General features: G+C 38.1%; 1 protein-coding gene across 7 annotated transcripts in view; it reads left to right on the forward strand.

Annotated features, from left to right (window-relative positions):
* Positions 1–16475, forward strand: part of CA10 (carbonic anhydrase 10) — a 206739-nt gene that overhangs the window by 66775 nt on the left and 123489 nt on the right. For 4 of the 7 annotated variants that reach the window (XM_054846754.1, XM_054846758.1, XM_054846753.1 and 1 more), the window contains one exon: positions 13816–13958. The exons of the other annotated variants lie outside the window; for them this stretch is intronic. In XM_054846754.1, the coding sequence (XP_054702729.1) occupies positions 13816–13958 (143 nt within the window). The remainder of the gene's footprint in view (positions 1–13815; positions 13959–16475) is intronic. 7 annotated transcript variants of the gene reach the window in all.

Below are 16475 nucleotides of genomic sequence, written 5' to 3' on the forward strand. Positions count from 1 at the left end.
TATATGGAACCAGTTTGTTACAGTTCTAAATGACCTTTAGACAGGTACAGTTTCTCTGTTGGGTCAGAGAGAACATTTACTTCAGTATATTTATTCAACTAATTCAAATTAAAACTGAAAAATCAAGTGGGAACTTAAGTCATAAGAATTTTTTTCTTCAAAGACATTAGATAGAAAAGGTTAAGAACTGGTAGTTCCAAAGCCTAAGGAATTACAATTAACTAGTTCAGTTAGTCCTATTTCCAGGACTACTCTATTCATATTTCAACTTCTAAAAATGTTAGCAAGCCTGTGACAGGTCAACTTAAACTTACATTTTCAGTGATTATGAGGCTACAGATTTTGCCTCTAGGCATTTTTTTTATTACCTGGTTTATTTGATAAACATATTCATAACAAAATTTAGAGTTGATTTAGGAGCTTGGATCCATAAGAAGATACTTTAATCATTAGTCATCTTTGCAGCCTTTTTCATGTGCATGGCCATAAATTTTCTACTGCATCTGGATGTAACCATTTAACACTTTTTTCCTAAACCTCTTTTTCTCAAGGAAGGTGTGATTTTATTCTTCTACTGCTAGGAAGACCATCAAATGCTGTATCCACAGGCTCAAATTATTCAAAAAATAAGATGTATTTGGTTCTGTGTGAAGGTCACAGGTAATAAAGCCTCCAAGGCACTATCTTCCAGTGAATCTTTGCTGCCAAAAAGGCAACATACATTATCTTTTACACATCTCCCTTGGAAGCAATTGATGCTCATTCTTTCTGAGCTGTTACATTCTCTGGCAGAGAGAAATAGGCTGTCGGGAGCATTCTAGAGCTATGGGCCCTCTGTTCTCCCCGTGACACACTGGGAAGCAGATTATGGTCTTTGTGCCTGCGAGAGATTTTACAATTCTGCATTCTGTGCATTGTGCCTCTGACTAGTGTCTCCACTGCTTTGCTAAAACATACTGGGTGCTGCTGTGATGCTCTTCAAGGTGGAGCAGTTACCCTGCAGACTGGATGATGCTCATGCGCTGCTGTATTTCTCACATAAACAGTGTGCTTACTACTGTCATTTTTCACAAGCTGAAATAAGTCATTACAAGCCACAGAAAGCATCACATGGTTATTGCCTTACAAACTTATGCCACCTGCCAGCACTGGTCAGATGAACAGCATTTTTTGTAGTGCTCTGATTGACACTAGTATGAGGCATTCATACATACCCACAGCTTAAGAAAACACTTCGCTAAGGAAGGGTTCTAGAAAGATTACTGCTGTGCTAAACAGCTTTTCGGTCATAGTTGGTGGAGTTGCTAGTTGGAAATAATAGAGGGTTCTCCTTGCAGTGGCTATTTGATCTAACCTTGAGCACATGCTGACATTCGCAACTCAGTTACTCCTGTTGGCTTTCTGCATCAAGGCAGTACACTTCCATTTTCATGCACTGGTGACAGCATAGCAGCACATGTCCAAACCCTGTCTTACATCAAGAGGGAGCATCCAGTCCTTGCCCAATACCTGCATCAATTATTGCTGATGCATTCAGAGAAAATATGATCTTATGAATCAGTTGCTAGATTGAGTTGTACGTTTGCCTGCAGTTGGAAGCTTCCAAAGCAATTTGGGAGAGTTGCTCTCTGTGCATGTGTGTGTTAACAGTGAGATCAGGCACAATCAGACTAGAAACAGCAATAGCGGTATACCAGGGTCAGACAAGAGCACGATAGTGTCGCCCTACAACACAGAGGAGAGAGTTTCTTCAGCCCTCACCTTTAGAGTATCCATACTGTTCTGGCACTTCCACTAACAGTCTCCTTGAGCTGTTTTCAAGTAATCCTCCAAACAGCCTGTCCTGTGAGTCTACTCTCTGGCAAGACACTCAGTCTTGCCAGCATCTGGGAGTCTGCCGTGATGCACAGCTCTGCATCATTGCACAGCTTCCATACTTGTCCTTCTCAGGCTCCTCCTTTCTGTAATCCCTGGCCTGTTCTCCCCCATCCATTGAAGAGCCTGGAGATTGAAGACACTGAACTCAAGGGAAGGACTAATCAGGTCCTGCCCATTTCAATTCCTTGGCACAAAATACAAACTCTTTAAGAACAACATGACCTGCCCTCTGGTGGCTAATTTTAGATGGTATAATTCTGACAATACCTTGGCAATACCACTTCTGATTTAATTATACATCGTAGCACTTAAGGCAGCCTTTTCCTAAACAAATTCAAGCATTAAAAAAATCATGCATGTCCTCATTTTACATACTTTGATTTCTTAGCACCAAAGATCTAGTATCTGCAATGTAACTAAGATACATAAGTATATATTTACCTATTTAAGCAGAGAGTTGATTTAAAATTTAGACAGCAAAAAGATTGCGAGTAGAGATCAAAATCTGTATTCTGTGCTAAGTTCAACATAAATTTCAGCTGCTACAGGCTGAATCTGGAGATGCTGAAACTTGTAGGCTATCTTCATTTTTTACAAAGTATGCAGAACTGCAGTGGATCAGTGTGCAGCCTGCCTCACTACGCACTGCCCCTCCCCAGCACGGCTTTCAGATTCCTGCCCAAATCTGCTCCCCTCACACCCAGCACAGCACTGTCTCCTCCCTTTCTCCACTCCCAAGCAATGCCTATTTATTTGCTTGCTCCCCCCACACACCCCTTCTGTATTTTGGGGGGCTGGGGGGGCTTTTTGTTTGCAGACAAAACAAGCTTGAGAACCTCCCCAGTTAGCCTGTCTGATGGGAGTGCTGCAGAACATTCCTCTGTATTTGACTGCAAATACAGAAACTTCAGAGAAAAAATGAGAAAACACTTACTGGTATCATTAAATACACATTTAGGTGAGTATTTAAGAACCTTCACAGCCTTGTGAAAACCAATATATTTGCAAAATGTTTCCTCACTGACAGAGCTCAGCAGTTTCATTTGCTGTATCTCTGTCCAAAAGCAGCCTCAGCAAGATGAGCAAGGTTGTTTGGAAGCTCCGATTCACAGCAGAATTCGAAACTGAATACATTAGCAGACCAAAAGGTTTGGAATATGACCTTGTCATTAAAAAATTGCAGTATATTTGAGCAACACATATGGCAACTAATCCAATGGTAGAGGAGTTCCTAATAATGTCAAGTTCATAAAGGATATTAAAACCAGAAAACTTGTTTGAATAATAGGTATGCAAAAGCTTAAGTGGTATCTGCCTTGCATTTGCTACAAAAGCCAATAGGACTGTGGACAAACCCACTTGAATAGCTCTGACAAGCAGAAGCAGGTTTGGAGTTTGAAGAGGGAGGATGTGTCTAACATGCAATGTCTCTCCAGGTATTTGTTACATTTCAGTCATTTGGTGAAGATGAATGGTTTAATTTCTTCTGCAGTTTGTAGGGGATTTACTTGTACCAGTGCAGTTTATTTCCTCTTTAAGAAGTTATTCAGTATTTATGTTGTTTGTACAGAATTTTTCTGGACTAGACACCACACTGATAGAATTTTCAGATTATATAAGTAGCTCAGTTTTTAAAGAAAAAGGTGAACCCTTTACCATCTTCCTTTATTTTCTTCTGATTTCAGAGAATTCAGAGAATGCATTTCAGCATTTCTGAAAATTAGGCCAATAATGACCAGCCTTACATTCACCTGACAGATGATGCAGGGATTTGTTGGGTAGGAAACAGTTACTCTTCCTATGCAGTGTGTTTGTCCCATGGTATGCACACAGAATACAGAATCAGATCGTGTGGCATCAACCAAAAAGAATACCCTTGCACTCAGCCATCCCCTTACATCTCACATAGTAATTCCTGTGTAAAGAGTTTGTCAAACACTAGAGACCAGCAAGATACCAACACTTATTCAGGAGGAAGGGAGAAGACAGCAAGTGAGACTCCTCTAGAAGATCCTTAGTTATTGGAACTCCCCTGCAACCAGGTTCATCCTGAGTCAGAGGGACCCCTAAGCCTTTTCTGCTTCTGCCTGTTGTACACACAGGGCAGCAGAAACATCCCAGCAGTATTTCAGCTGAATCACTCAGTACAAAGCACTAGATTCTCCCAAAACGTAGAGGTTTTCCTAGATAACGATGAAGCTGGCTTCTGTGCACAGCAACAGCCTATGTGCAGGAGACTGTGTGCCACGTGCTATATGTACAATACATTTTCAAGGAAGCAGTGACTAGATTCTTCCCTGAGAAATATCAACTCTTCAGAGTGTAACTGCAGTTAGGAAAAGCAGTAGATCACTCAGTGAAAGATCAATCACTGGACAGCAATTAGCTGAATAGTTTGATGTAACAGCTGAAGAGAGGCCAAAGTTTCTTTCCATTCCAGAATATTTTGTAGAAATGCCTCTGTTTAGAGTTGTGGCTTGGCAGCACTATGCTGGACTTCTAAGAGATCAGTATAACCCAGACAACTTTTTTCCAGCCTGTAACTGCATCTAGTCAGCTGTCCTAAGGACTTGTGGCCTTTCCAAGAACAACCAAAGTTACAGAGTTTTCGTAATCTCACTGTGGAAACAGCATCCCCAGGCAGGGCAAGAGCCCTGTAGAATGGGGTCAGAGAAATCTGATTACTGTAGAAAATACCAGAGCATAGAACATCAGTGTTTCTGTCTTGAACTGTCATTACAGATATGAACTGCAGCGCTCAGTGGTGAGCTCTGTGCTTGCTCCTCACTTGTCTTTGCAAGTCAGCAGAGCCAGGACATTTCTGCATTACTTGCTGTCGTTAGCTGTAAGAGTCTTGTGGAAAACCAAAGTAGTACATAGCTACAAGTAATTCTCACTGTCACACACAAGTATTTTGGAGATTAACCCTTACTGGATGCTCCTTACACATAACCCTTACACCTCAGTGCCTGCCTTCTCCAAACTGAATCACTTAATGCCCTGCAGTTTCAGAGTGTGATGCTCATTATATTCATCCTAACGAAGTGCTAACAGATGCAGACATACTGAATTTGGCAATAAATAGTTAAATTTTACTTACAATCCAAGAGTTATGTTTCTTTTAGTAACAGTCAGTGTGAAGCACTGGGATAGCCAGAAAGAGCACTTTTGATAGAATAAATATGCTGCCTTTTGTAATTTTTTATGTTCTTTCTTTCATTTATATTTTTCAGCACAACGATCGATAGCATCCCAAAGACATTAAAATAAAGCTGAATCTACAGAACAGAGCTCAAGTTATCTGCTGGATAAGCAGTCTTTCCCCTTTCCTTAAAACAATAAGTTCAAAATGACTTTTCTCTGAACAACTTTCTCCTGTGTTCCAATTTCATCTATGTGAAGCCTTCTTCCCTTTTCTTCTGGATCTTCTTTAAAAACTTAGATCTCACTTCACCCTGCCTCAGAACACTCATTTACATTTTCTTAGTAACAGCCAAAGCCCCCAGTTTTACAGCATGAACCACAGCACAAGCAGAAAAACAAAAGATGAAGAAACATGAAGAGGAAAGGTTACTTCTAGAGATCATACGATAGGCTCAAAACCTGAGTTTCCTGCATTTCCATGCAAAGCTCTGTTTAAAGGGCAGAATGACCATCACAGCTTTTTTGCATTTCATCTTTTTCCTTTTCAGTCTACATTTAAATCCAGGCCAAACTCTCCTTCTTTTCCACCCCCCCAAATTACAATGAGTGTCAGGCAAACTTAGTCGCAATTGCCAGCTTATTCTTTGCCTGCTTCAAGGGGAATCTGTTGAACCCTGGCAATGATTGATGACTGAGAGACTGACCAGAGTTGATTAGAAACTGCCAGCTGAGTGGTAGGTAATTGATGCAGCTAGTTACTCAAGCAAGCATCCCAGGCACTGGCAGGTGCAATAAGGGAGCCCATTATACGAGTGAACAGCAGACACAGGCACTGATCCAGTCCATGTGTATGCGCAGTGTCTTGTGTCAAAAAGAGGGGGAGAGGGTGTTGCCTCATTTTTAGCTCTTTTACTAAGGAGGATTTCCTTTACTCAAGATTAACATTCTAATGAGCAATCTGTGCCAACTCCACTAAACATCATGGTTTCTTTTTAACCTTTAAACCAAACTGTCCTTTAATCTGTTTTTATTTCCATTTCTTGACGTAGTTATGCTAAACCTTTCAGCAGGGGGAACTTCACTAACATTATACGGAAAGACAGTTTTCCCCAAGACTGTATATCCTTTGGATTAGAATGAGAGAAACACATTAAATTTTTAGAACAGTAGTAACAATGGCCCTAGAAGATTGTTACTGAAGTTGCTTAGCTTTGGACCTGGATATACGTCTGCCTATAGATACACCACTTCCTACTCCTGCCATATTGATCATGCAAAAAAAAAGATAATATGAAAAGCATCTATAAGTACCTTTTAATCAGCTGACCTGTGTTTTTGGGAAACACTGAAGTGGTATTTGGTTGTATAGTGTATGTGTTAATTCACAACAGTGTGGCAAAGAAAAATCCAATTAGATGCTGTTGCATAACTGCTCTTTACGCTAAGATTAACATAATTTATAAAAAGTGAATTAGTCAGTTTAATCAGTATAATGAAAGAAGTGGTAGTGTTTTCTACACTGGTACCCCAAATGTGTAGACGAAAATAAGCAAAAGCTTTGCAAGGTTAGAGGTCACTAATTGTGATTGCTAAACACTTTTTTCCAAGTAATACTCTTAATTGAAGAAAATGCTTAATTAGGCAGAAATAAGCAGCTATAATTTAAACGGGAAATTGAAGAGGGTATTGCAGGATGTCTTTGTTAAAGTCATAACAGAAAATTAACACTTCTTTTAAAAAGAAAGTATCTTTCCAGAATCTTAACTCCTCATTTCCCCCTTCCAGCTTTCTGATCTTTCTGCCAGTGCAGTTTTGAACTTTTCTTGTCATTGAGAATCCTTCATACAGAGGGAAGATGACATTTGAACATGCCAGTATGAAATTATCAATATGTAATATGATGCTGTTAGAGTTCTGCACAATTTTCATTTCTTTAATCTGTTTTAAGATTTATTGATGAAAAATTTTAATATTTTTTACCACCTTTTGAATAATGGTAATGCTATCTTACTTCCAAGGATGTATTCCAGCTATCAACTTTTTACTTCAGAAATCAGAATACTGTCAGTTCTCGAATTTGAAACCATTGTGATACTGCAGTCTGGAGATTTCTGTGACCAATTACTTACATGAATGCCATTCTATACTCTGTCATTTCTTTGGTGTCCCTGATTTATCCCTCAAAGCCTTTATGACTTTACGTTTGGCTTTTAAGTAGAAGCAGAGCAGGTCATGTGGTTATCCCGAGGCATTAGTATGGTAATTTTCTTCAAGTTGAGTAGGTGGAAATAATTAATGGACTGCTTTATTGATGTACCTAGCTGATTCTCTGTGGTTTCAATTCCCAGCTTCAATAAAGTAGCTTGAGATTTTATCTGAGAGACCAGTAATTACACAGGGCAAGAATAATTGCTGCACAAATACAATCTGATTGTGGTTTATGCTATTGCCAGGGCTGATGTTAAAGCTTAAATATAAACAAGGATCTGCTGCCTGAATAAGTTGACTCCTTTTATTTAAACTTGTGAACTCTAGAGTAACTTAAATTCAGAAAATCTATGCTCTTGTAAGTTGAGCAAACTTCAAAGAGGAAGTTATGATCTTAGTGCAGTGCAACATAAGTAATTTTACTCTTGACTAGACTCCATCTCCTATTATTGACAGTGGCCAGTAGCAGATACCAGTGAAATATAAGCACCTATAAAAATAAGCACCATAAAAATTGGTTCGGATTTGCTACTTTTTCTCAGATACTAATATAGATTTTAAGTGAGGATTTTGGCAATTCAGGTCACTGTGGTATTCATCCTAGAGTTCTGACCAACGCTAACAAATTCATTCATTTTACCACTTTATACTAAAAGTAATTTTTTTGATGCTTGACTGAGATAGTTTCTTGGATTCATTTGCCGTAAAGAAGCTCCTGCGTGGGAACCTCCCGAGGCACCTTAGCAAGCAATAAGGAAGAGAACGGATACGGCTTTGCTACTACATTATCTTTCATGTGCTGCTTTTACAACTTGACCATCAGCTGGCCTTACAGACTCAGGATCCTTGCCTCTTGTACACTTGAAAGAAGTTACTAGGGGCTTTTATGCATTTAGCAAATTGTTCTCCAGTCTCTTTTGACTTCTCTTGTTTTAGTTTTATATTTAACTTGTTAGAGGAGTTTATCATCTTTTCCATTTTTATTATTTGGACACCATTTTTTGAAGGATGCTTTCTTACTTCTAGCCACCTCCTTTATTTTTTTGTTGAAGCTTGCTGGCCCTGTTTAAACAAAGGCTTAGAATAAACAAGTAACACCTTAGAACTTAGTTTATATCCTGGCAATTGTAGTGTCCATTTTACCATTCAGATGCTCTTTTTAAAGAAGCTTCTTCATTTTCATCTAGTTCTTCACTGGGTTACACCAAAGTCAACTGCATAAGGGTTTTCATTCATATAAAGATGCTGAATGTCATGTAGTACAACATCTATTATACCAAGTGTTGCTTCTGTAGTTACTTCCTAAGTCAGAGTCCCTGCATTGCTCAGACCTAAATCAGAGGTTGTTTCCTCAGTGAAAGGTTTGCACAGCTAACGCTATGTCAATGTTCTACTTATTCCAAGAGCACAGTGCAGGAAGCATGATCATCAAATCAGCGAGGCACACAAGGTAGACAGGAGGTTGGCAGCAGAACAGTCTCCACCTGTATCTAGTTCTGAGAACAGCAGCTTTTTTAAACATGATTTTCGCCCAGATACCTTAGTCTCTATTTGATTTGCTGCTATACTATCTTATTTACTTACATGAGGCAACACAAGGAACACAGTAGAGTCTGCTGTGTTTTCCCCTGAACTTGGAAGCTGTACTGAGAAATAGGGAGCTATTGCCTGGATATTACAAAACTTTGCAGTGACAGAAATCACTTGCCTACTGAGCATGAAACCTGCCTACTCTTTGCTTTTGTTCCCAGAGCAGTAATAGGTCATATGTTGCCAAGGTTAAGCACTTTTAACAAAAGTTATCCTTAACTCACAGCTTATTTCTGTTAAGCTAAGAGAATGTAGGAAGGTAGCACCCATGTATGAACTGGAGGGTGGAGCAGGGAGAGGGGGAAACTTAGGATTCTTTGAAAACTTCGAACAACTAAGAATAGCTCCTGCCAGTGATTCATGATGGCACAAAATAAAAACTTGTTTTTAAGTAAGCTCTTGACAGCCAGACAAGTGATTAGAGACACTGCTTAACTGTCCACAACCCTTTCATGACCTAGACCTTTGAGTCCAGCATCATTTTTTTGTAAGATCAAGTAATTAAGATGTCATAGACAGCATGCACCTCTGATCCCACGGTGGGAAGACTACTGCCTCCTCTGACAACATAGATGCAGACTGTTACATGTCCATCACCACACACTGGAGACAGTACCATTACACTTATCTGCAAGTTCGCTGTACCTACAGAAGGGCATCTTTATGGGACAATGTTCACTCATTGCTTTTCTCTGGAGAGGGGAGGCTCGTATTTATTTAGGCAAATCCTTGGTACTCATCACTAGGAGAATAGCATTCAATCCTTGCTTTATTGTTCTAGCTGCTATTATTTCTGCTATTATTTCACTGTTGTTATGCATAGGTTGGGTAAAAGCCATCAGAATCCCTCATTCTATTGTGTCATGCTGATACTAGAGCATCTTCATATATCTCAATATAAATTGTTCCCAGTAAATTGAAAAAAAGAGGAGCTGCAATAAGATACAGACTGAATAAGCATGTCTGAGATTTTTGCATAGGTGTGAAATAGAAGTAATCCCCCTCACCTTCTCCCCATGTAACATACACACAAACTCTGTTGTCCATAATGTACACATGTACAGAGGAATAAACTTTGAATTTATCCAATTTTCTTTCTGTTATGAGAAGATTGAAGGCATGACATTATCAGACAAACTTATCGCCTTATGTCTGTGTAACACATTTGCAACAAATCAGCTCTCAAGCAGTACAAATTTAGGGAGATTTATAGATGAAGGCAGAGATGACATGATCAGTATACAGAAACTTTTGGTAGAATAACCAGCAGCTAGAAAACCTTGTTAAATGAGGTTGTAAGCTAGTATGTGGGCTCATGCAAACTAGCTTGTAAGACTAGCTCCCGTACAGCACGGGAGCCAGGCTGCTGCCTAAAATGCTTCAGAGGTCCACACACAAAGACGCAGCGTATTTCCACTCATACATGACTCTGTTTTTATGGAAATACAACATAATTGTGGGGAAGGAGATATTGTTTCATTAATGACTTAACCCCTAGTAGAACCTTGTCTGTTAGCTAAGCTGGAATAATAAAATAATTAATATTTTCATATGTTTTCCTAGATTCATATGCTAATTTATTTGGACTAAACAGTTAATTCAGTACTCATGTTCAATTAAAGCCTTGGTTTCCTACATTAAGCCTCCTTGGATTTTTCCATTACAGTTCTGAATACTTTTCTATTACTTTGAGCATTTAAGCAGCAGCACTAATTACTTGAATTAAATGTAATCAGACATTAATATTGCATAATATCCCCATCCACTAGTTAACTTAGGTGTGCAGTCTTAGGTCAGTCATCCTTAATTAACCTTCAGTTGAAGCATAAGCAAAGTTCTTCTGATCACTGGGATAAGTTTACCATTGCTGCACTTTTTGTCTAACTGTACGTAACAGAGCAAGCAACAGGCACATACTGGAGCGACTCTTAAGCACAGGCTTCCTAGGCATTTAGAAAAAACCCAGGATTGCAACAGAGACTTACATGTCCAGGTGACAAGCCTAACCTTTGCAGTGCAACATCACAGTATTGGATCTCCACCTTCTTGACTTTCCAATGATAGGCTGGTGTGACAGGCATTGCACAGAATGCAAGGTTTCCCTGTCAAAAACAGAAATAACATTATAAAACATCCTTTCATAGCAGCTATTTTCCAGTGCAGCTTTTCTGGGACAATCCCAGTTATATCATAAATTCTTTAAGTAATATGAACTTGAAGATAATGGACTGCCCTGTTTGGCTTGCTATTTTATTGCACTTACCATGTCTCGTTTATTTATTTACAAAGCTTGCTAAATAATTGTTTTTACCAATACCAAGAGTATTTCTGCCCAGAAGATTTTTTTTTTTGGTAATACTAGAAACCATTCAAGCAACAGATTTCCCTTTTAATATTTTCCCTCTTGAACCTACAGCACTACAGTTTCATCATTAATTTATTTTTTTAAACAGCAACAGAAGGGGATTTATCAAAGGAAACCTGGCTGTCTCAATTAACCTGAACTTTTATTTTACACTGCTCTATAAAGACGGATTTTCTCTCTGACAAAAACTGAAGTGAGAGCCTATGGTATTTCTCTTAAGAAAAAGCACAAATAATTAAGTGTGCTGTGTTTTATTTTTAATTGCACTACAATTATTTTATTAATTTTCAAAGCATTAGCACTATCATTTAGCATACTCTGGAATTTCTATAGTCTTGTAAGTCTGCAGTGGAAGTGGGAATTGACTGGTAGGGTAAAGAGAGGAGCCAAAAAAATGTTAAGACCGTACTACCCTTTCATTTTTCTGTTCACACAAAGCTTCTTATTGTAACAGTTTTCTATCTGATCTTGTAGGGGGCAGTTGCACACAAGGTTTATTATTCAAATAAAAGATTACTAACATAATTTAATGTGGGCATCCACAATTGTAGCCATTTTGGGTGCTATTTCTTGATCTTTGCTTTCTCAGAGCAATAGAGCATCACACTATCACACCTCCTTACAGATTTCATGCAGGACATACCAAGAGTAATTACTCATTTGGGGCTTTGCATCTGAGCCAATTTGTCCCCATCAGGTGTTAAGAAAAGATATTTCACCAGTGAATTTAAGGTATTGGTAGCACACGTTCACTTCAAATGCAAAGAAACTTTGAGCTTTGCTAGCCATAACATGTCAGTTATGGCTGGATCCCTTCAGGGCTGTTGGAGCTCAGCTGCGTGGGCAGCATCTGTGGGCACACAACAGGCTAGCACAAAGAAAGAAAAAGCTTCAGCTAAAAATGGAGTTTTCATGTACTTCGTAATAAAAGCAACATCTGTGGATGATAGCATATGAGCTACTGGAATAGGCAGATACTCAACAACTACAAAACACTTTGCATCACTTCTGCATAGGTACTTGTGCTGAAGTTTTAGTGTGCAAGCAATAGCCTAAGAAGAATCCTAAACATATAGTTTCTGCTTTTGTAGAAAAAGTTACTTGAAGCTGTATATTAACCCAACCAAAATTTTAGACCTAAGTACACTCAAACTTTGAGGGCAAAAAGAACTGAGCTGTTCTACAACACGATAGGAAAACACTCACCAAGAGCAGCCATTTTCCCAAGGATACACTACTCAGAAGATATTTTCCACCAGCCTCCCCTCCAAGGAGTTACTTCCCAATGGGTTAAGTCTACTACAAATATGAGGTTCAAATCCAACCAACACTTTATCTAGCTCCCACTGGAGTAGCCAAAAACTGCAAGCAGAAGCAAGCATTCACCCTGCAAAATCCTGCATACAGCTAGGTACAGCAACCAAAAAGCTTTTTATAAGCAGCTGGTGGGTTGTTTTTCAGCTCCACCCTCTGGGCAAAACACCTGTGCTCCCACCCCATGGACTCAGCCACATGCTCCTTCCCCCAACCTGTGTTTGTAGACTTTGTCACACATAATTTTGTAGCTTAGAAGAGTGCTTTAAGGCTCAAAGGTTATAAAAACTTTTAACAAAATTTAAAAGGAAAAAATAAAGCCAGAAAAGGCATCAACATTTGCACCTGTGAAATTTTCATCCGCTACACAAAACTACAGACTAATTCTGCTACAGTCAAAGTTGCCTTATGTACTTTAGACAGGGAAAAACTGTGCAGACACAAGTTTAAATGTGTCCTTTGGGTATCTTGTTAGTTGTGCTTTACTCATTTAGTCAGAAATTTTTTCAGGTTGATCACGTCTATAAATTGCAGATTAGATGGCAACATGAACCTTCAGCCTGCAGTTTCCTGATGAGAAGCAGTATATAGTTACATCGCATTTTTCTTCTTTTTTCCAATTAGGGGCACAGAATCTTTGAAAGTAACTCAGCTTGTCAAAAATCAAGGGTTTCTCTGTGTTCCAAGCCATTGCACATACAGGGAAGGAACTGTCCTCCTTCACCACCAGAGTATGGCTTTTCCAACCAGATTTTTTTTAGATCAAAACTTTGACTAAAGAAAGGTGTGGGTGAATGGAACAGAAATTAGTATAGCCTGTCTAGAGAACAGGCCTGTTCTCTGGGATCACAATGTGTGAGTTTCTCTTATAGAGAAATAGAATTTAAGGAATTCTACTAAATATGAAGACTTTTAAAACGTTGGGTAGAATGGAACAGTTGCAGTCCAAGGACACATTGCATGTATACAAAATTAGCATAAGGACTAATGACTCACATTGCTGTTGCTCAGTAAATATTCTATAATACTAACTGCAACGGAGCTATTTATAATTGAATCTGGGATTATATCTGGGTACCTTCAAAAGAGGAAGAAAAAAACAACCTTCTTTCCTGATATAAAAATATATGAAACGGTATGTTTTTGTCTTTGTGTATGAAGTTTTAAATTTGAAGGGCTAGATGAATTTGCTTGGTTTGAGTTTTAGTGTGTGTGCAGACACTATGACAAGTTTAATTATCTGGCTATCTGCCTTGCATGTATTTCTCTAGTCTTTCCAGACTTTTCTTAAACTTGCACTGTTTTGTATTTTACAGTTCCCTCCTTTTGGGGTTTGGTGAACTCAGCTTGGAATCTTTGCTCTGTTGGGAAAAGGCAGTCACCTGTCAATATTGAAACCAGCCATATGATTTTTGATCCCTTCTTAACTCCACTTCGCATAAATACAGGGGGAAGAAAGGTATGTGTTCTGTCATGTTCTGGTCTGAAAACAAGAAGTTAGTAGACTTACAAACATTTGCTATATTTTATATTTCTAAAGCATTTACACTTTTATCTCAGTCAGCTCTGAGGCAGAATAACAACAACATAGTGCTTTGCAAATCACACAATTTCATCGCTGCTGGAGAGATAGCAACCATACATTTTTAGGTGTCTTCTAGCATATATTTCTATTTTCATATTAACTGTTATTTGAAACTGTGCTGTCTGGAAGAATAGCATCTCACTTGGAAACTCCATAATTAAATTTGGTGTTCATCCTGAGTGGCATTTTAAAGGTGCTATTCTAAAAGTGTTGTTTAAGGTGGCCAGGACCTTTTTTTATTCATCTAAATCAGGATAACATTGCAGTGCCGTCATATTAAGGGGTAGGAAGGGATGAATGAGCTTCTTTATGTTATGAAATAAAAGGAACTATGAGATACATATCTCAGTGTGGGACAGGCAGACAGATGTGTTCAAAAAGTGATCTAGTTTCTGTGTTATCTAGAGCATATTGACACTCATTATAAGATTTTTTTTTTTTATTGGACATCTCACGTATCTTAGTTAGAAAACAGAATGACAACATTTATTTTAATAGATCATAAGTAAATCTCCAAGGATATTACATCAGATGGAAACGATAGGTTAGCAAAGACTATTTTACTCATCTAAAATCAGCACGATAATTTCTTGTTGAAAAGTGACTGCCACAGCTGGCTAGTTTATTAACCACTATTTCTGACCAATAATATTTTTTAAATTATGTATATAGAAACCTTTTCTTGTTTACCAAGATTTGGAAAGTATATCTTAATAAACGGAGGTATGAAAACAGAGTCATTCTGGGTTAGATAATGTGTCTGCCTGTGGCTCAGGAACCTCGACTTCTAGGCTAGTCAACGCAGACTAAAGGTGGAGGCAGGAAACAACTTGATAAAATGATTCTCTGCAAAAGGGTAGAGATTGTTGTGTATATGTACATATAGAAATACTGATGACAGATGCTAATCAGTGATCATATCCTCCATTTTTATACTATATCTGAGTTATATTAGGAGCTGAAATTTGGACGAGGTTTTTATTGTAGTAAAAACCTTCAGTTCTGCAAGTTTTTGCAACTCAAATATTGAAGCATTGTGCTAGTGCATCCATATAAATCAAAACAATTCACAAGAAATTATTTATGATTATGAATTTGAAAAACACTTGAGCATGTGCATTTGGGCTGGCTGACCCAGTGCTCAGAAGCAGAATTGAAACTGTTATTTATCAGTGAATACAGTCGAAAAAAATGCATAAAGTTAACAAATCTAAACAATGAAAGCAGATTTGGATCCCAGGTATGTTTCACTTTTAATAATCTCATGCTCGTATCAATAGCATAGTTAGGGACATTTTACATACATGGTTCTTAGAAGTATTTTCTGCATTGCCAAGGTTAGGTGCTAACTCATTCTTTGCACTTATGTTTACTAAAATAATTATACTTACTAAAAATTAGGAGTAAGACAAATTTAGAGTGCAGCACCAAAGCAAAATTTCTGGAATCTACTTGGTTCCTAAATTACCATTCAAAGAGAAGTAGTCATTTGAAAGCATTTCAAAAACCAAACTGATCTAATGATTATGCTTAATGATTTTGCTTTCACTAAAGAATGTATTCACAGTGTGGAAGTTTAAGGGCAATCCTTAAATAAGTATCAATTCTGTTTATCCAACTGAAGGGTTGATGCTTTCCAATTCTAAATTTATTTTATAAATAAAATATCTTGAACTCGTTAGCGCTCTTGGAAGTAGTCATTAGTTCATGTTTTTGTGTTGCTTCCCTCGTCGGGGGTGCTTAAAAGGGTATTTTAAAGATTTTGTTGCTTATTCCATGCAGGCGGCTCTCTTTTATGCAATCCATAATACAGAACAAAGCAGATGAAAAGGCATGGTGACTTACAATGTCAGAACAGGCAGAAGCTCTAATAAAAGGTTATTCCAAAGTGATTCATCTTCTCCTCTTGTCTTGACAAATGAGATTTCTGCTGGATACAGCATGAGATGTTAGGAATGTGCTCTGTACTTCCCATCGAGGTCCTGGTGGTACATGTGCACATACATCAGTATCGATGTAAGCTTCATCACAGAAATGATAAAATGGTGGTATTGTTACTTACTGAAGGACAGCAATGCTTCCAACTATGCCCCAAGTTTCAGGGTAATATGTATATTTTACTTTGTAAAAAGAAATGCATTCAGGTGTTTCTTTTTGACACAAAAAAATAGTTGTATTGACTCTGCTATTTATGTAAAGGCTGACATATTTCAGATTATTTATAAATTACACTATGACATAATATGAAAGGCAAGAACAGAATTATATGGACGTTGTCAGTGAGTTGAAGCCAGGCGTTTCAGGGTATTTAATGCCTTCAGCAATTCTAAGAATTCAGCTGGTTTTTGGTGATGGTGAAGCAAATGTCTGATAATTAATAAAATATTGGAG

The sequence above is a fragment of the Grus americana genome, chromosome 18 (assembly GCF_028858705.1).
Source record: "Grus americana isolate bGruAme1 chromosome 18, bGruAme1.mat, whole genome shotgun sequence".
NCBI lineage: Eukaryota > Metazoa > Chordata > Aves > Gruiformes > Gruidae > Grus > Grus americana.